Source organism: Alosa alosa, chromosome 9, assembly GCF_017589495.1.
Source record: "Alosa alosa isolate M-15738 ecotype Scorff River chromosome 9, AALO_Geno_1.1, whole genome shotgun sequence".
NCBI lineage: Eukaryota > Metazoa > Chordata > Actinopteri > Clupeiformes > Clupeidae > Alosa > Alosa alosa.
Window position 1 is genome coordinate 14,958,805 of NC_063197.1, and position 18,110 is coordinate 14,976,914.

The 18,110-nt window shown below is 45.9% G+C and overlaps 1 protein-coding gene across 2 annotated transcripts in view; it reads right to left on the reverse strand.

The window, feature by feature from the left end:
* hcn2b (hyperpolarization activated cyclic nucleotide-gated potassium channel 2b) overlaps positions 1-18,110 on the reverse strand; it is a 37,678-nt gene extending 19,568 nt beyond the window's left edge. The window contains exons 1-4 of one of the 2 annotated variants that reach the window (XM_048253088.1): positions 17,520-18,110; positions 14,690-15,113; positions 9,594-9,755; positions 3,566-3,784 (exon numbers count right to left, since the gene is read on the reverse strand). In XM_048253088.1, coding sequence (XP_048109045.1) covers positions 3,566-3,784; positions 9,594-9,755; positions 14,690-15,113; positions 17,520-17,941 — 1,227 coding nt within the window. In that variant the 5' untranslated portion in view covers positions 17,942-18,110. The remainder of the gene's footprint in view (positions 1-3,565; positions 3,785-9,593; positions 9,756-14,689; positions 15,114-17,519) is intronic. The other variant, XM_048253089.1, reaches the window with a different exon arrangement.

Consider the following 18,110-nt stretch of genomic DNA (forward strand, 5'->3'; position numbering starts at 1 on the left):
GAATATCTTGAGAACTGTAGGGCCTAGGATGACCATTTTTTTCCGTATGTTTGCCTCCAGGGGTCATGTTAACCCATTTCATGTGCACACATGTGCACAAACAGATACACACACACATACATTCACAGTAATCTATGACACATACTCACACAGTAGACATATGTACGCTTGCATGCACAGGCACATACGCAGGCACACACACAAGCACGCACACACACACACACACACACACACACACACACACACACACACATAACATAAACATAACACAAACAATCACGAATTTCTCAGAATTATGAACAGGCAAGATGGAGGTGGGGTTGTATAAAATGAATATTACATTTGAAATCTATGAACTAATCATGTTTTGGTACTTGTTGTCTAGCAGATACCAGTGAGAATTGAGTGTGGATAATGCAATTTAGTGAGACAGTTAAAATCATATAGGCCTTTCAGCGTGACTTCTTTTTGTGGCAAAAATGGATGCTGGACTGGGCGGCGGTCATATTTTGTACCGCTCTGCGGTACATCTAGTTATAGTTCAAGCAAATGGAAATTTCCTCAAATACCAAAAAAGGTTGGTGGTCAGAAGTGCTTCGTCACTGATATGTGTCTCGAAAGCAGGTGCTCTTTGGTATGATTGTAAACTTACTTCACAAGTCAAACCAACTCTTTTAAGACGTAAAATGGAAATTTCCATTCAATCATTCGCAATGCTATCATTAATTACAAAGCTAGCTGTTGTTGTGGCTAACTTAGAATAATAGTTCCCTGTGGAGCAAATGGAAGCTACCAAAGCCCTGGAGATTGTGGAAGCAAAAACATTGCCCCTAGGAGCTAAAGTAGCATTACGTAACAGCCGCTTCCTCTGTCCATTTTGCCCTCCGGGAGCGGGGAGTGTCAACTGTCACCTCTGGAAGGACAACACATGGGAAGAATGGCTGCGGTCTCATTACATACAGTAGATACTGAAACGACTAGTCTCACAGAGACCGACCTACTGCATAATGCAATATATATCTGAAGACTACCATGAAGGACTTTGAACTATATGTACAAGAGAAAACGTGTGGATTATGCTGGAAACAGTAGAAACCAAGCTGACAGCTTGGGAATGCAGAGTTCAAAGTAGCACTAGAACATTCTCATACAGAATACAGGAAAGACTGTTAAATCGCGGACACATTTGAGGACAGAAAATAGCTTCTTTCCTTGTCAGTCTTTGATAACATCCAATACTACAGTTGCAACAGACTGTATCCAGACCGTGTCAAGTGCCAAAGTCACATCTGCCGGTACTGACCTGGGAACACAGCCTCCGTCCTCCTCGTCAGTACTCTGAGCACAGCAGCTCTGTACTGGAGAACTGGAGCTTACAGCCTAGCCTCCGGCACCCTTCACAAGCGCTCAGTGTCTCCAAGGAGCGTAAAATCCAAGCTTTAAAGAAACAACTTGATTGGAACACAGGAATATATCTAGAAGGTGTGTGTGTGTGTCTGTGTTTGTGATGTGTGTGCCAGCATTGATGGGTCTGCCTGCTTCTGTGTCTATGTGTGTGTGTGTGTGTGTGTGTGTGTGTGTGTGTGTGTGTTTATGTCTTTTGATGGTGTGTGTCTTTGTGTTTGTCTTTTGATGGATAGCTGTGTCACCAAACAACAGCACTCTCACTTTGAACACAGAAGGCCCGACAGAGCTCTGTGTTCATTTTGATAAATCAATGCTGTTCATCGCCAAAAACAGGTGAGCGCTGCCAGCAGCGAGCTACTGTTACTCTTTGAAGATAACAGACAGGTGTGGACACAGGTCTGACCCAACTCTGGCATCTTTATTTTAGAATACAATCAGCATGTGTTCACTCAGTAAAAAACAAAGCCCCATGATGAACCCTGTCTAATGTTCCTGTTGCGCCTCCATCTTAAAAAAAGCCTCGCATCTGTCGGGATCTTTTGCGGATTTGACAAAGCCTACAAAACCGTCAGCGTCGCCTTGCCATTATCGCTGATGTCAGATGCGGCCCCGTCGGTGTGTGCCGCCCGCGGCGATGTTCGGCGATGCCCGACTCGGCTCTCGGTGATTAATAACGAGAAGCAGCTGGCTCCCTGGGGCCAGCGTGACGAGCGCTCGTGACAGGCCCTTTGGTTTCTGTGTGTGGCGTTACATCATTATTTCAGGGCCCGATCAAAAAGTGGAGCAGAGAGAGCAGCAGAGAGGGGGAGACGATCAGAGAGATGAGTGGCGGGAGTGAAGGAGAGAGAGATATCGGATGGAGGTAGAGAGAGATGTGGGATGGAGGTGGAGGGGGTGGGGTGGTCTGTGTGTCACTGTGGCGGTCGAACTGACAGAGGACAGGACAGGAGTGTCTCGTTACGGCGCTCCTCTCGTCTCCTGGTGGGGTCAGGGGGGGCCTCCCCGCCACACCGCCATCTGGACCCACCGCCTCTAGTGCTGCTGCTGCTGCCGTCGCCTCATCACAAGCTCCTGAAACCTGCCTGGAACTAGGACTATGGATGCCTCATTTTGTGTAAACAAGCCTGGTCAAACACACACACACACACACACAAACACACACACACACACACACAAACATGCCTGACGTTCCCTAGCTGCCTGCTATTACGCCATCACTAGCGTCTGACGTAGCTACAACAAAAAAGGAGCGCTGGACTCTCTGTCTGCCGAACATCTGGGGTTTCAGTCACTGTCTCCTCTGTGATGTGAAGTGATAGAGCACCTCCAGGACCCGGATAATATTAGCAGACACTACTCTTTTCACTTAGTCATGAGAGAGAGAGTGTTAGCCCAACACAAAATGCAATCACCATGACACGCTTTTCTCTGAGGTCATACTGTGACCTAGGAAATGAGATGATTATCCCTCTTTCTCTCTCTCTCTCTCACTCTCTCTTTCTGTCTCACTATCTTTCCAGGGAAAAAAGGCAACAGAGAATCTCTAGAGGAGAGAAAGAGGGAGAGATTGAGAAAGAGAGAGAGACACTGAGAGAGAGAGGGAGATGAAACTATAAAGGGGTTTTTGCGGATCAGCCAAATGGTATATGACAGGTCTGGGCCTCGCAGCGCCGTGGTTACCGCTGTAAACATGAGCCAGATGCTGCAATTAAGGAACAAAGACCCAGCAATTACCTAAGTAGGTGGTGCTTATGGCGTACGGCGCAAGGGCACAACAGTGTGTTGCGGCGCCCAGATGTAGCAGCGGCCCTCCCACTGGAATCAAACCCAGAGCTGTCTCGTCTAGACGTTTCATCTCCAATAAACGATCAGCGGCCCATTGGCGCATACACACACACACACACATATGGATGTACATACATATGGATGCTCACATATACAGACACACAAATAATTGCACACGCACGCGCACGCACATGGCAACGCACACGCACGTGCACACACACACTGAAGGCCTCGTTGCCAGTAGGCTGTGCCACTGTGCATTGCTTACCTCAGGTAAGCGTAACGTAAGGTAACACAGGCCGTGGCATGGCAAAGGCACATGGTGTAGCAGGTGGCACCTACAATCATGCTGAGCACACACACACACACTCACCTTTTCCTGGTACTGACGGCGCGAGGAATCCAGGGACTGGATGAGGGCGGTGGCGTGGCCGATGAACATGGCGTAGCAGGTGGCGCCAACGATCATGCTGAGCATGGTCAGCCAGATATCAGACATACTCTCCGGGGCCTGGCGGCCATAGCCAATGCACAACATGTGACTCATGGCCTTAAACAGAGCGAAGGAGTAGAGCTCGCTCCACGAGTCATTCTGCAGGAGGGAGGGAGAGAGAGAGAAAAAGAGGGGGGAGAAAGCCAAGAGAGGAGATGGAGAGAGAGAGAGATGGAGGAGAAAGAAAGATAGAATAAGAAATAGGTGAGAGAGAAACAGCCAGACAGAGAGGGAGTAAAAGAGAGAGGGGGGGGGGGGTATTATGAATAGGCAGCGATGAATTCTTAGCCAAGCTCAAGAGAGGGTCTAATCATCACATCACAGGATTTTTGGCTCTGTGGAGAGAACACTTCAGACAACTCACTGACGAGGAGCCATTAAGTCTGTTCTCCTTCAGAAAAAAGGTGTGTTAGATATGTGTGTGTGTGTGTGTGTGTGTGTGTGTGTGTGTGTGTATGTGTATACAGCCCCAGCCCCCCTAACACCTCGTGCTGGATTCATCATAAACGCTCTGCCCTCATCAGCCTTAAAAAGGAAGCTGTGTCAGACCAGCCAATCCACTCGTGCCAACGCCACTGATGTCACCTCCCTCCCAAAACAGCTGTTCTCACACACACACACACACTGTTCTCCATCTCCAGCCGAGGAGGAACAATGCCACGGAGGCCTGGAGAGGCTCCTTATCGACATCCCGCATCCACCCCCACACCCCACCCCACCCCACATCACGTACGGGAGGAGGGCTATATGGGGAGACCGCCATTGGTATTCAGTGTGGCAGCGCAACAGGCTGCGGTGGCTTGAGCAGAATAAGCAGATAAGTGAGCGCAGCTTATGATTGCTTTCCAATGGGGACACGGTGAAGTGGGGGGACGGAGAGGGAAGTCATGGAAACAAGGCTGCGGAAGGACAGAGCTAATCTGAGGATGACGAAGAGGTGGGTGTGAGCTGTGTGTGTGTGTGTGTGTGTGTGTGTGTGTGTGGGTGGGTGTGTTGGAGGGATGGTGGGGGTGGAGGTGCAGAGCGGTGATGTCCTTGTCTGTCAGGCTCAGGTTGGTAGCAGTCGGGCCCTCGCCTTGGAAGACAGTGGGGGGCAGAGTGAAGCACTCTACCGTTGCCCATCGGCATGCTGGGTACGGCCTGTGTGTGTTTCGTAGGGGAAGCATCAACCAAGACAAAAAACACACACATATACATAATTCACACACACACAAACACACACACACAATACACACACACACAAACACACACAATACACACTAAACATGCATTGAGTACATAAATATGTACACAGTAAAATAATAGCCTACATAACTACAGTCTGCACCAAACAAACACAAACACACAGACATGGAAAACATTTTCTTTTTTCCCTTTGTTTGGCTCTGTGAGCATTAACCCATGTGATTTTCTGTGCATAATCACTGTCCACACACACAAGACACAGACACACACATGTATATACACACACAAACACACACACACATATCCACACACAAACACACACAGGCATACACACACAAAAATACACACATTGAAGGAGTCCATTGTGTTTTTTTTTACTGAGGCCCCTCCTATAAAGCGAGGCTCCTATAAGTCGTTTGTGTGGAGCGTGGAGCCGTGTCGTCTTCCCACCTTCCACTGTGCTGCTGAGCTGACAATTATTAACAAACACAGTGCACCTCGGGAACACAGAGAAAAATGTAATGCCAGTGAGTGTGTGTGTGTGTTTTTAAGCATTTCTCTCCTCAGTTCAGCTCTTCTCCCTCGTCCTCCACCTAAACACCAGACCACCTCAAAACCACTCTTGTGATGCATCTGTGCGTCCAGCTAGCAGTATCAATAAATAAGATTGCTCGCTAGATAGATAGCCATCTCCGTCTGCACGCACAGCCACTGCTGTTGCTGTCGCGCCACTGCGCCGCGACTTATCTGAAATAACTGCTCACTGAGGCTTTCACAAAGCTGCCGTGCCTGACAGCATTTTGTCTTGTGTAAACATATGTGATGTGTTTTTTCTTCTCACTCCTAGGCTTACCGATGGCCCCATTTTATAGTAGGTTCAGCAGTTACATTTCATTTCAGTGGAAGTATGCACAACATCTCCTCAAGGGACCCTTCTGACTGACAATATTTATGTTCATTACACTGAACACACTTATGCATTCAATGTATGGAGTCCGAGTCCAGTGGGCCTGTGTTGTTAAACCAAGAATCCGACACGTCCTGACAAATGCCTTTATGCCCGCTCATGCATCTTAATGACTCCTGTCACTGTCAGCTGTAAAAGTGACTGATAGAGTGAATCTCCTGACTGGAATATCTAAGACCATTAGAGATCAGCAGGAGAAAAAAGCATCTATCTGGTACAATAGCCATTCCATCGTAAGCAACAGAGAGGAAGTCCTTTCTGTCTAAGCCAAAGAAATTATACTAACTGTACTTTGATCCTTTATTGATCAAAAGAGAAAAGTCAAGCACATCCCTTAGTCCATAAAGATGGCTGCAGGTTCAGAACAGGCAGCATAGCATATATCAAATATTCATTGAAGTACGGAATGAACCGCTCACACAACATGGCTTCCATTTAAATATTTATTTGCTTGTATGATATTTATTCCATACAGTAATTCAACATTCTTATACATGTGTGAACCAGTAGCCTACCCATCTTCATTGGCAGACTTTAGGATGTGCGTGACTTTTCGTTTATTATCGGTTCCATCATCGCTCATTTAGCATCGAGCGCTACTATGTTCAGCTGGTGTGTACACACAGTCACACAGTAGGGGCCCCATGCAGAGTTATGCTAACAAACTGTAAAAGGATCACAGGAACACGTTGTATTTGCATTATACTGCATGTCCTCCCGTCCCCTTAAGAGAGTGCATATTGCTGTATAATCCATTTTACAAGGCGCACTAGCTGGCTGGCTAGTGTTTGAGAGTGTCCCAGTAATACATGATAATACATGGTTCCAGTAATACATTGTTACTGCTGTGGACGTCAGTGCTCTCACGACCCCCGCCACAGAGCAGGAAGACCTCCGGGGCTGGACATTTAATCAGGGCTAGCCGTAGCGCTAGGCTAAACTAGCGCTAGTGCTAATAAAGGGCTTCCAGCCAGGTGGAGGCCTGATGATGTGTGGCAGACCTCAGGGCAGACAGTCACACACAACAGGGCCACAGTGGGGGCTACTGCGGCCGCCGCCGCGAGGAGAGATGGAGGAGGCTGAAGGGGGCAGAGCCAACCAGGATGGGGCCAGGGCTGAGCAGAGGATGCTGCTCGGACTGTGTTGTGTCTTTAGCGGGGTTAAGTGTGGTGGTGATGCGGGGGCCCGTGGGTGCATCAGGGGACGTGTGCTTCTCATTAGCCTTATGTGTCCTGACAGGCCAGTGCACCACTGCGATGGCTCCAGTAATTGAATAAATGAATAAGGAGGAGAGGAGGTTCTAATTAGCAGTTAAGGAAGAGGGATTTCCTGTGGCAATGTCTAGCTGTCTCTGTGTGTGGTGTGTGTGTGTGTGTGTGTGAGAGAGAGCGAGAGAGGGAGAGAGAGAGCGATACTGTGTGACTATGTTCCTGTTTACATTGTGTGTGACAGAGAGAATATGATACCTGTTAGTGTCTGTGCATGTGCATATGACAGCGTACTTGCATAACAGGGTTTTTTGTATGAATATGTGAGAGAGAGGGGATATATGGGATATATGGGGAGACAGGGATATATGGGGAGAGGAGTGTGTATGCCTGTTACCATAGTTAATTTATATGAGTGTGTATCTGCATGTGCATGTGATATTAGATAAATGTCTGTGTGTGTCTATGTGTGTGTGTGTGTGTGTGTGTGTGTGTGTGTGTGTGTGTGTGTGTGTGTGTGTGTGTGTGTGTGTGTGTGTGTGTGTGCATGCGAGTGTGTGAAACTGCGTGGGTGGACGTATGTTCTGGTCTCATGGACAGTGGCGGGCTGAACGGATGACATGCTCGTCAGCTCTCAGGACACATAGAGAGTTGGCGGATCAGGTCTGAGTGGATGGAGGGGTTTTATTGTAATTCCATTGATCCGCCGGTGATTGAAAAGAAGGGTCTGGAAATTAAAACCAAACCACCTGCCGCTGATTTACGTAAGTGAGGAACTTTAATTCAATCAGCCCGCCACAACAGCGTCATAAATCCCTCCGCTACACAGCTGACGCACAGGTCCAAATTTATTGCCTTGTACTCCCCAATCTCCAGGGTCCAGACAATGCTTTAACCAGCTGGCACTGATTGATCGCTTCATCTGGTTAAATAAGAGGACACCAGCTGTAAGCACGTGCATCTGTGTGAGTATCACTGTGCAGTAACCTATAGGCCTTCTGTCTCCAGCCGGATCATATATCGCTGTGTTGTGTGTTTGAGGCAATACACCTCTTCAGAGGTTGGTGACCTTGACTGCTGCACACACACCCGCCGCCATGGTAACAGGAGTGGCGGTTCCCTGGGAAACCGGGAGTAACAGAAGCAGTGTCCAGAGCAGATAGAGGGGCCTGTCGTGTGTCTCAGGCCACACCCAGATAGCTGGTCCAGATATCTGTATTTATGCAGTAAGACACTGCGAAGCAGCACAGCCGCAGCTGTATGGCAGACTACATTTCCCACAATCCCTTTTCTTTGATACGGAATCCAAATGGTCACAACTACTTCTAAAGACATGTCATTTGTTCCCAGCTCCTCTCTCTGGTATCGTTTCAATTTCAACTCAAGGGCAACATCCACCTTCTCCGATTTCACCAGACTCTCGCTCAGTGAGTATCTCAATGAGATGAAAATGAGTGGAGATACTAGGTGGGCGGGGCCAGGCTAACATCTCCCACCACTAAATACAAGCATCAATCCATCAGACACTGAGCCAGCATAAGTAACTACATACCTATAAATATAGTAGTAAGCACTGTACTTGAGTACTTGAGTGTACTTGAGACTGAGGTGCAGGTGCTTGTGGTTGTCATGGGTAACAACGCCCAGCATCATCTGCCTGACTTGGCCCTGCATCCTCTGGGTCTGACACTAGGCCGTGATGGAGTGACCGTGCTGGAGTGGGCTGGGATGGGCACTCCTGGAGCAGATGGAGGCGCCACAGTTGGGTGGCACAGCTCACAGACATCACCCACAGGCACCCTGGCACACGATAGGATCGCATATGCGCCCGCTGCCAATGTTGCCTGATTTCCCTGCTCTCTGAGCTGTTCTGTGGCAGCTGAGTGCTCTCTGGTAGAATATTTAAGATGGGATTTTAAACACACTTTATTTGGATACTGTACAAGACACTGGCTATCAGTACACTTTCAGTGACACTTCGGTCAAAGTCTGCGTCTTATGTTTGTATGTGTTTGCATCTGTAGTGAAGTGAGATCTCCTGTCTTCCCACAAAAGGAAAGGATTTCTTTGAACTTTCTATGAACTGAGACAGAACAATCAGTGACAGGGAGGTCCACTGGCAGGGCTAACTGACTCTAAGCTGAGTGTTCACAGCCAGATAAAGCTGAAGTAGGATACACACAAACACACACAGACACACACAGACAGACACACAGAGACAGACACAAACACACACACACACACACACTGTATATTCCATAGCAACTGAGGGCAGATGAGGTGTCCTCTTCTGACGTTCATCTTCTGACTCACTGAAGAGCACACTTTCCAGTCACTCTGAAATTTGGATTGCCTGCATTGAATTCCTAATTCACCTACTGCTGCAATATACAGTATAAACAACAGCTGATAAACAACTGATAGAGTTGAAGAAGTAGGAAAAAGTTGGCTCACACACACACACACACACACACACACACACACAATATACAGACATATAGCAATATGAATTCACATTTCCCTGATGGACCTTCGTAAGAGCACTTACCACCATCTTGTTGAGGGAGACCCAGCAGTCAGAGGGGAAGTCCTGCAGCATGGGCACCAGGAACTGCAGGCATCCGTCCCAGTGGCACAGCAACAGCATCATGCCAATCAAGTTAAAGATGCGCATCACCGCACTGGCCAGGTCATAGGTCATATGGAAGATCTGATACATGGTAATGGGGAGAGAAATAGGGGGAAGAAGGAGAAGAGAGAGAGAGAGAGAGAGAGAGAGAGACATTCCTCTGTATGATTGCTTTGGCAATGCAAATACCTTTTCTGTCATATCATGCTTTAAAGGGACACTTGGCAGGATTTCCCCCTCTGCTGGAGAAATTGTGCATTATGCTATTTTAAACTGTGGGAAAAGGTAACGATAAAGCACATGGATTTGTTTACAAGCTAGCGAACGGTTAGCATAAGTTTGGCAGAACTATGTGGATGTTACAAGGTAAGAAACACGATTTAAAACGAGTTTATTGTTTCTCACTTCTCTTTCCGGGACGGTAGTCTCAATGTTGCAAGGTTGGTTTTCCGCCTGGGGACGCTAGGCGCAGCGGGGAAAGTCACCATTTTCACCGGAACAGGTCATTTAACCATCCAAATGATTTCTAAACGGGTTTATTACTTTGAAATAGTTGCCAAGTTCCCCTTTAAAATGGAATTTGAATCAAGAGAGAAAATATTGGAAGGCAGGCCCTGGTCTGATGTACATATCCTGCGTATGAATGATGAATCCATTTAGAAATTGTAACACACTTTCAACCAAAGATTAGGGCCAGATGAGTCACTTCTTTACCTATTCCTCTCTCAGTTACCTACCCAAACAGTGCTACTTCCAAGACTGTTTTGATCTTGCTAAGTGCTAAATACCAAACACTCACTTTTGTTCAGACACTTTCATTTGCTTTCAGAGTCTCTGAAATGCATACACAGTATCACTAGAAAATGTACATGATGATGCAGAGCACGTTCATTACCACGCCTAAACTGCAGACAGGTTCAAAGATGCAACAGACTGCTGTCGGCTCTTTGATGCCAAAACATTCGCTTTATTAAAATCATGTGTATCGATACTCACACTCAGCTCATTATCCCACCACCGTTTTAATGAGCCCAAATGTGACTTTAAGACTTTCCACTCATCCCATCAAAAGTCGGGTAACAAACACTAGGCTACTACTTCGCTCTTTGCCCCAATTTGTGTTTAATGAGCTGTAAAGGGTGAACAAATGGCATAGACAGCTGTTCAAAATCTTCTGGTGGCTCACTGAAGACTCTTTCTTGAGATGTACTTCTGTTTATGTCATTCTGTTCTGTGTCTGTCGGTCTTGTCAATCTTTCTGTCTGTCTGTCTATCTCTCTCTCTCTCTCTGTACGTATACTCAGGTGCATGCTTTTCAAAAGGGCAAAAGAGCTGCCACTCTCTTCGAGACCAGAAACAACGCTAGCCACACACCTGAGACGGACTGCATGGCCTACATAAGGACTGGGGCTATAAATATCCCCCCAAGAAGACGGGATGAGTTCTCTCTTTCTCTCCCTCCGTCTCCTTATCTCTTCCTGTCTGTCTGCCCAACTGTCTCTCTGCTGCTCACTCACGTTCAGACTCACATACAGCGTGTCATCATCATATGGAATTATTCTGAATCTTTGTAGTGGCTGTTAATTATTCATGCCTTGAACATCCTCTGCAATCTCTCGCTTTCTGACATTACTGGGTGGTATAAGAATTCATGCACCAGTCTTCTGCATATTGTTTTTTTTTTTTTATCTCGCTACAGTACAAAAACCGCATCTAATACGGCAGCCTGTCAGACCACATTAAGGTCAGGACCCTGCGAATATTTGGTTTCAGTGTGCACTGCGAGCCCCTCCATTCCCCCTCGTCAGCTCTGATTCACCATGTGAGTTCCGCCTTGACCGCCCCGGCTGCTTTGATCAGGGTCACGGGCAGAACGAGGGCTCCCACCACGGGGAAACACTCCCACGCCCGCCACGCGGAAGGGACGGCGACGACCCCGGCACGCTGTGTCTAATGGACCGTGTCAAGCTTCAGCACACGCGCCGCAAGATAAGATTTCTTCAAGACATTCGGCACTGTGGTGTGTGTGTGTGTGTGTGTGTGTGTGTGTGTGTGTGGCATGGGCCACGTCAGTGAGACACACTCGCCTGTTTCAGATGCTTCATGTGTACCAGAACTTCCTGAAGTATTTAAGTTATTAAGAAGGACTGTGCATCACAAGAAAAAAAATGCATTTTGATCCATCATAAATTATTCAGTTGAAATGTGATTGCTCCACTGCTCAAGTGGATAATGGTTTAATGTCAGCTGGAACATTCTTAATGGATTAAATAAAATTTAAGGCGAAATCAAAAGCGGAAATATGCCACGTAACAGTCAGGAAAAAGAGAAGAAAAAAGATGTGTGACCATCTTTAAAAGAGAACGAGAATCCAATGGAGCAGAATGCACAAGGGACCACTCCTCCATGGCAGAGCCAGTTCATGAAAAAATGAAACATCCGCCCTACAATCTGACAGTGGATGGAGTAGGCATGATAGAGGCTTTCCTCTTGAGAAAATCACACACACACACACACACACTCTCTCTCTCTCTCTCCCTCTCCTCTCAGCGGCTCTATTCCTGGCCTTGTTCTGGAGAAGGTGTGTGTGTGTGTGTGTGTGTGTGTGTGTGTGTGTGTGTGTGTGTGTGTGTGTGTGTGTGTGCATGTGTATGTGTGCCAGGGATGGGCAATGCAGGCTCATACCACTCTATATGTGATGCGTGTGTGTGTGTGTGTGTGTGTGTGTTATGTGTATGTCACGTATGTGTATGTGTGCTAGGGATGGGCAATACAGGCTCATACCACTCTATATGTGTGTGTGTGTGTGTGTGTGTGTGTATGTGTGTGTGTGTGTGTGTGTGTGTGGGTGTGGGTGGGTGTGTGTGTGTGTGTGTGTGTGTGCGCGCATGTGTGTGTGTGTCAAAGGGGCCCTGAAAGAAGGTGCATCTGTCACAAACAACAGCAGGCTCCTCCGCTCAGCACATTTCATTCGATATGCGTCTCAGAGAGACCCTCAAGGACACAGCGCAGCGAGAGGGCTGTGCTCCAGTGTGCCCGTGTCCGAGTCCGAGTGACAGCGACCGGACCAGACTGATCTGATCCCTTCTGATGCCCGTTTCCTGACTCGGCCTCAGCTGTCTGTCTCCAAGCATCTGAGAGTGTCTCCTTCCTGACCAAGTGAAATGGTGATCTAAAAATATGAAATGGCCATCTCCCAGTCCTCTAAGAGGCTGACTCAGAACCCGCCCCTTCATGCAACACTTTTTCGCCTTTTGGCTTATTATTCAACGTCCTCACCTATCAAAGTGTTATTTTTGTTCAATGAATGTAAATTAAAAGCAAAAGGTTAATCTTGCTAATATTTTCAGACTCTGCTAGGTCAGCAATGTTGTTATTAAACAAGGTGGTCTGTTCAAAGAGACGACAGAGTCTAGCACTGCAGTCTGTGGCATAAGGCTGATTCAGTAATTGGGAGGGGGGGTGGCTCAAATGACCGGCCTACAATCAGGAGACGGGCTGTCCCAATGAACCGAGTGGACAACCACACAGAGATGAGTCAGAGAGCCTCTCTTGACGTTTACTTAACACACGCAGGGCAGGCTCAACGTGTGAAAGAGAGAGTCCCTCTAGACAAAATATTTAATGATTCATTTCAAGGCTACTGAGTTCACTAAGTGCTAGACATAACAAAACAATGTGTGGAATCACATTTAGATGTGTTTTGCCTTTCTAAACCTCACAGTTGTGCTCTAGTTTAACTAGAAGCTGAGGGATTCATTAGAAGCTGTTTAATAACTCCGTTGCAAGTTGTAATTTGGACTGTTCAAAAGGAAAGGATAAATATATGTCACAGCTGTTGAAATAACACATTTTCATGCTTGAAAAGGCCAGATTGCCCAAAAGAATATTTCATTGCGTAAGGCCGTCAAGTAATAAACAACCTCTTAGTACTGTCTCTTCCATTCAGTTTCCTTGTACTGAACCTTGCAAAGTAGGCCACATCGGCACATTAGAACAACTTTCAAACCCCCCAATATATAACATTAATGTAACAGATGTTAATGTTAACATTAATGTAACATTTCTAATCACTGAGGAGATTGCCTTCCATTATCTTTGAAGTGAATAATTTCAAATGAGAGTAAGATTATCCCATCCACAAATATTTAGAATAGACCTTTGGCTACTATATATACTTGCTCTACATGGCTATAAAAACTATATTCCCATAATTTATTAACAAATCTGTGGAATTCAGATACATTTTTCATTTTCTATCACCCTTAGGAAAACATGTTTCATGTCCTAATCTTTTCATCGCAGATCACAATAACAAATCATACAAATGTTAAAAAGGTTTTCTGTTGCCAAAGCTCCAATGGTCAAATGTCACACTGGTGAAATCAACATTGGCTGAGCAGAAACACATACGCAATAAGAGAATGTTTTTTTTTTTCAGGCCCAGTTCTCAACATATTTCTCCAAAGACTCCTATCCAATGGAACTCAAAGCAATAATGATGAAAGAATAATTATCATGGGACCTAATGTCTGAGGAGTATAATGTAATATATAAGACCTGCAACTAATCCAGTCTGCTTATGACAACAGAAAGCTATTTTACCTTTTCCTAATGTCACATAAAATGTGCTGACAGAAACATATACAGAGCCTAACCAAGACATTTACTTTCATCATTCTGGCTTCACTGCTTCTCACTGGAGATAGTAAATTGCCTCTGCATTACGTCACTCTCGCTGCAGATTGTGTGTTGGCAACCTGTGTACTGCCAGCAGAACCTAATGTCCTCGTCTGCAAAGTTTGTTTTCTCGGTCGCCATAACTCCTCGACCCCTGCCTGCACTCCCCAACCTCCACCGCTCCGGCACAGTGCAGACACTTCAGACAAGCCCTTCCTTATGAGGTCATGCTTATCTGACGGAGCTCTTTGTAGATGTAAACTCTGTCTGTCCAGCTGTGTTTAGCCTTCCCACTCGTGTCAAATACCAGAACCTGTTGCTGGGACGACGCTTACCTCCTCCCACTGATGGATGTAGCGGATGAGTCTGGAGAGGCGCAGCAGTCTGAGCAGACTCAGGATCTTGGTGAACCGGACGATGCGTAAGGCGCGGGCCGTTTTGTAAACCTCGGAGTCGATGCCCTTCTCCACGATGAGGAAGATGTAATCCACGGGGATGGACGAGACGAAGTCCACCACGAACCAGGACTTTAGGTACTTCTTCTTGATCTTTTTGGGGTCGAGAATGATCTCTGTGTTGTCCTCGAAGACAATGCCCGTGCGAAAGTTCAGCACCAGGTCTACAAGGAAGAAGGTGTCAGACACCACGTTGAAGATAATCCACGGAGTGGTGGTCTCATCCTTGAAGAAGGTGATTCCCACAGGAATGATAATTAGATTGCCAACCATAAACATGAGCATTGTGAAGTCCCAGTAGAACCTATAATATGGGGGCATAAAACACAGTGTCATGAAACACCAAATGTATTCATGAAACTGTACATCAAACTTCCATGACAATACAGTAACCATATTTGCCCATTTTGAAAACTGTTAATTGTTGCATGTACACTCATGAAGATACTGAAGCAACATGATCACAGTAAGAAAATAGACATAGGCCTGCATTTCTACATGTCTTGCTATGAAAACCTGAAAAAGCTGTTCAATTTAATTTGAACATGGATTTGGACTTGAAAAATAAATACAATTAAATATTATCAGTAGGAGAAGATATGCTTACTTATTTGTAGCCTAATTGTATGACAATACTGAAGTGAACTAGCTTAACCTGTGCCACTGGAAAGCACACCACTGTTTCAGCAACCTGACTGTCTGTCCACAAAGAATTTGAGGTAGCTACACCCTAAAAATAGGCTGTTCTTCCAGAGCCACCAGACACATCAGAGGCTAAGTATGTAAAGTAGGTGTGTTACTCCGTGTCTCTCAGATGGGATGCAAATTCAATATTACCCCCCTCCTCTAGGCAAGGTCATCACAAGGACAGAGTATAGGCAATCAAAGGAGTATGAACTAGCGAGGGTGAACGGCCAACTGAAAACAAAATGCAGCCATATTGTGCTTCAGTCACTTCTGTGTTCTGTATAAGCGAAATTATGTCGTCGAGAGGATGTCAGTTTTTTTAAATAAGATTAATCGACGAGAAATAAGCACGTCGGTCGAGCAGGAAAGTATGTGCCACGGTTGGGTTGACCGGTGATCCGGTGTAGGGTGTGTCAAAGCACCGCCTCAATATCATGAAGTGCCGTTACATGCTTCACACGAGGAGCAAAATTCTCTGGAAATTAATTTATGATAGCTTTTAGGCTAATTGAGACATATGCTCGACCGCTTTTTCCTCATGCTACCCTTGGTGCTAATTCTGCTTTTAACAATGTTCAGTAGCTGTCCCTGGTTCTGAAGCCGATGCCAAACGCCTCGGAGTGACTAAAGTCTCAATGTGGCGTAGACGTAGACTAACAAAAATGGCAATGCAATCAGCAACTGTTCACAATAAGAATACGAAAGTTAGAGATCTACATGGTTACGATTATAGGCTACATGTCCGCCTGTCAATCCAATGGAAAGAGTTAATATCTTAGATTTCACAAAGGCACTGTAGTGACTGCCATTTATTGTACTCTCTCGCCTGACATTTGCATGACGTATTGTAGGCTACTTTTCTACCTCATGCAAAGTGCACTTTCAACCAGTTCAGAAATGGTACACCAGGCTTCTACTCAAAGTAAAAATACAATAGGAAGATATCTGAGATGCAATACTTCTGAACGAAATATCAGCTTATATGTAATAAAGTCATTCGTCAGAGATTAAACCTGTCTAGCATCCAATGGAATAGACAAATAATAGATATTAACGCGCAAGCAAGGTAACAGGTAAATGCATGGTACATAACACCATAATTCAGCAAGCGTGTGCACGAAATTAATACGAGGTTGGGAGAATATATATAGCCTACGTTGAAACAGGGCTTAGAATGAGCAATGCAATGCACCTGAGCGCCAATGGTTAATGTCTTCCCAGACGCATTTTTAAACAACTTTTTCTCGGGATGCTATAAAGATCTTCGCTAAGGCATTGGATATTAAAGACAGAAACATAACATATGTGAACACTGAAATCATGTTTAATATGTTAGAAGACAAGCGTTGCCAGTGCGCCTTATTCCAAGATGTGTAGCCTAAGCGCAACTCTGACCATTACAGTGATACACTTCAGAGGCGCATGGAATGTTTTGTTGGGGCGACCAGGAAGTGATAGTAGTTGGACTATACCCAGTGTATAACATACCTAAATCAGTGGCATTAGGGTTATTTTAGGGTGATATTTGTAGCGTATGACATTCATTTGAACTGCGCCTCCCGGACTGTCGTCGTGAGAAGTCGTTAGGCGAGTTTTACGCACAGGTTTTGTACCTAATGCAAACATTTAAGTCGTTTTAAGCTTTCTTATAACGAATTCTTAGATATGGCAGATGAAATTCATAACAGTGAATACCTGTTTGACATTGCTATGTAGTCAACATTACAACTAACTTTGTCAAGCATTTCATTTGCGCACAAATGAGGGAGCGCAACAAAGCTGACACAAATAAAGTTGGCATACTAAGGAAGGTAAGGTAGGGTGTCATTTCCAGGGGGACTGGCTCAATTATGGGTATGTCATTTATGATTCTGAACTTTTGTCCCCAAGTCAAAGTGACACAAGTTGCAGAAAGCCTACCAGCAATAAGGTCGTTCATCATATTGTTTGGGGTCAGAGGTCATGAATCATGATCACAAACCTGAACGTACCAAACCAAACCAGACCTACATAGAGCTCCTACCTGAAATCACTGTACGGGTGAATAATCCAGTTGCCAGCTGATTTGACTCTTTCTTGCTCCTTTTCCACTGCTTTTTGACTTCCAAACATACGCAAGGAAAACTTGTTAACTCCAGGCTGCAGCATGGAACTGAACTGTCTCTGCATGTAAGTTTGATTGTCTCGTGGCTCCCCATCTTCTCCCACGAGGTGAGGTCCGTCTTCGGACTTGGAGAAGGTGACAGAGTTTCTGGGCTGGTGCTGGTTCGGACCCGATCCAATTCCCTGCACGGACGAGGCCTTCCTGCTCGGAGCATTGGAGAAGGAAACCCTGGAGTCCTTTTTCTCAGAAACACCACTGGTAGCAGTTGTGCCCCCAATACTGGACGTCTCGGCCCCGTGGACCTGTGTAGAAGATCCGGTAGGAGTTATTGAGCCGTCCATACTGGCGGTGGAATTACATACAGTTGTTTTTTTTTTTGTCGTCGTCAGCCGTGACTCCGCCACCTGTCTGCGTCTCTTGTTTAGAGACAATTGAGGGCAAGCTCCTAGGACCGACAGTGTCTCTAATGCAATCTCCGTTTTGGTTGCATATCATGCCGGTGCCAATTCC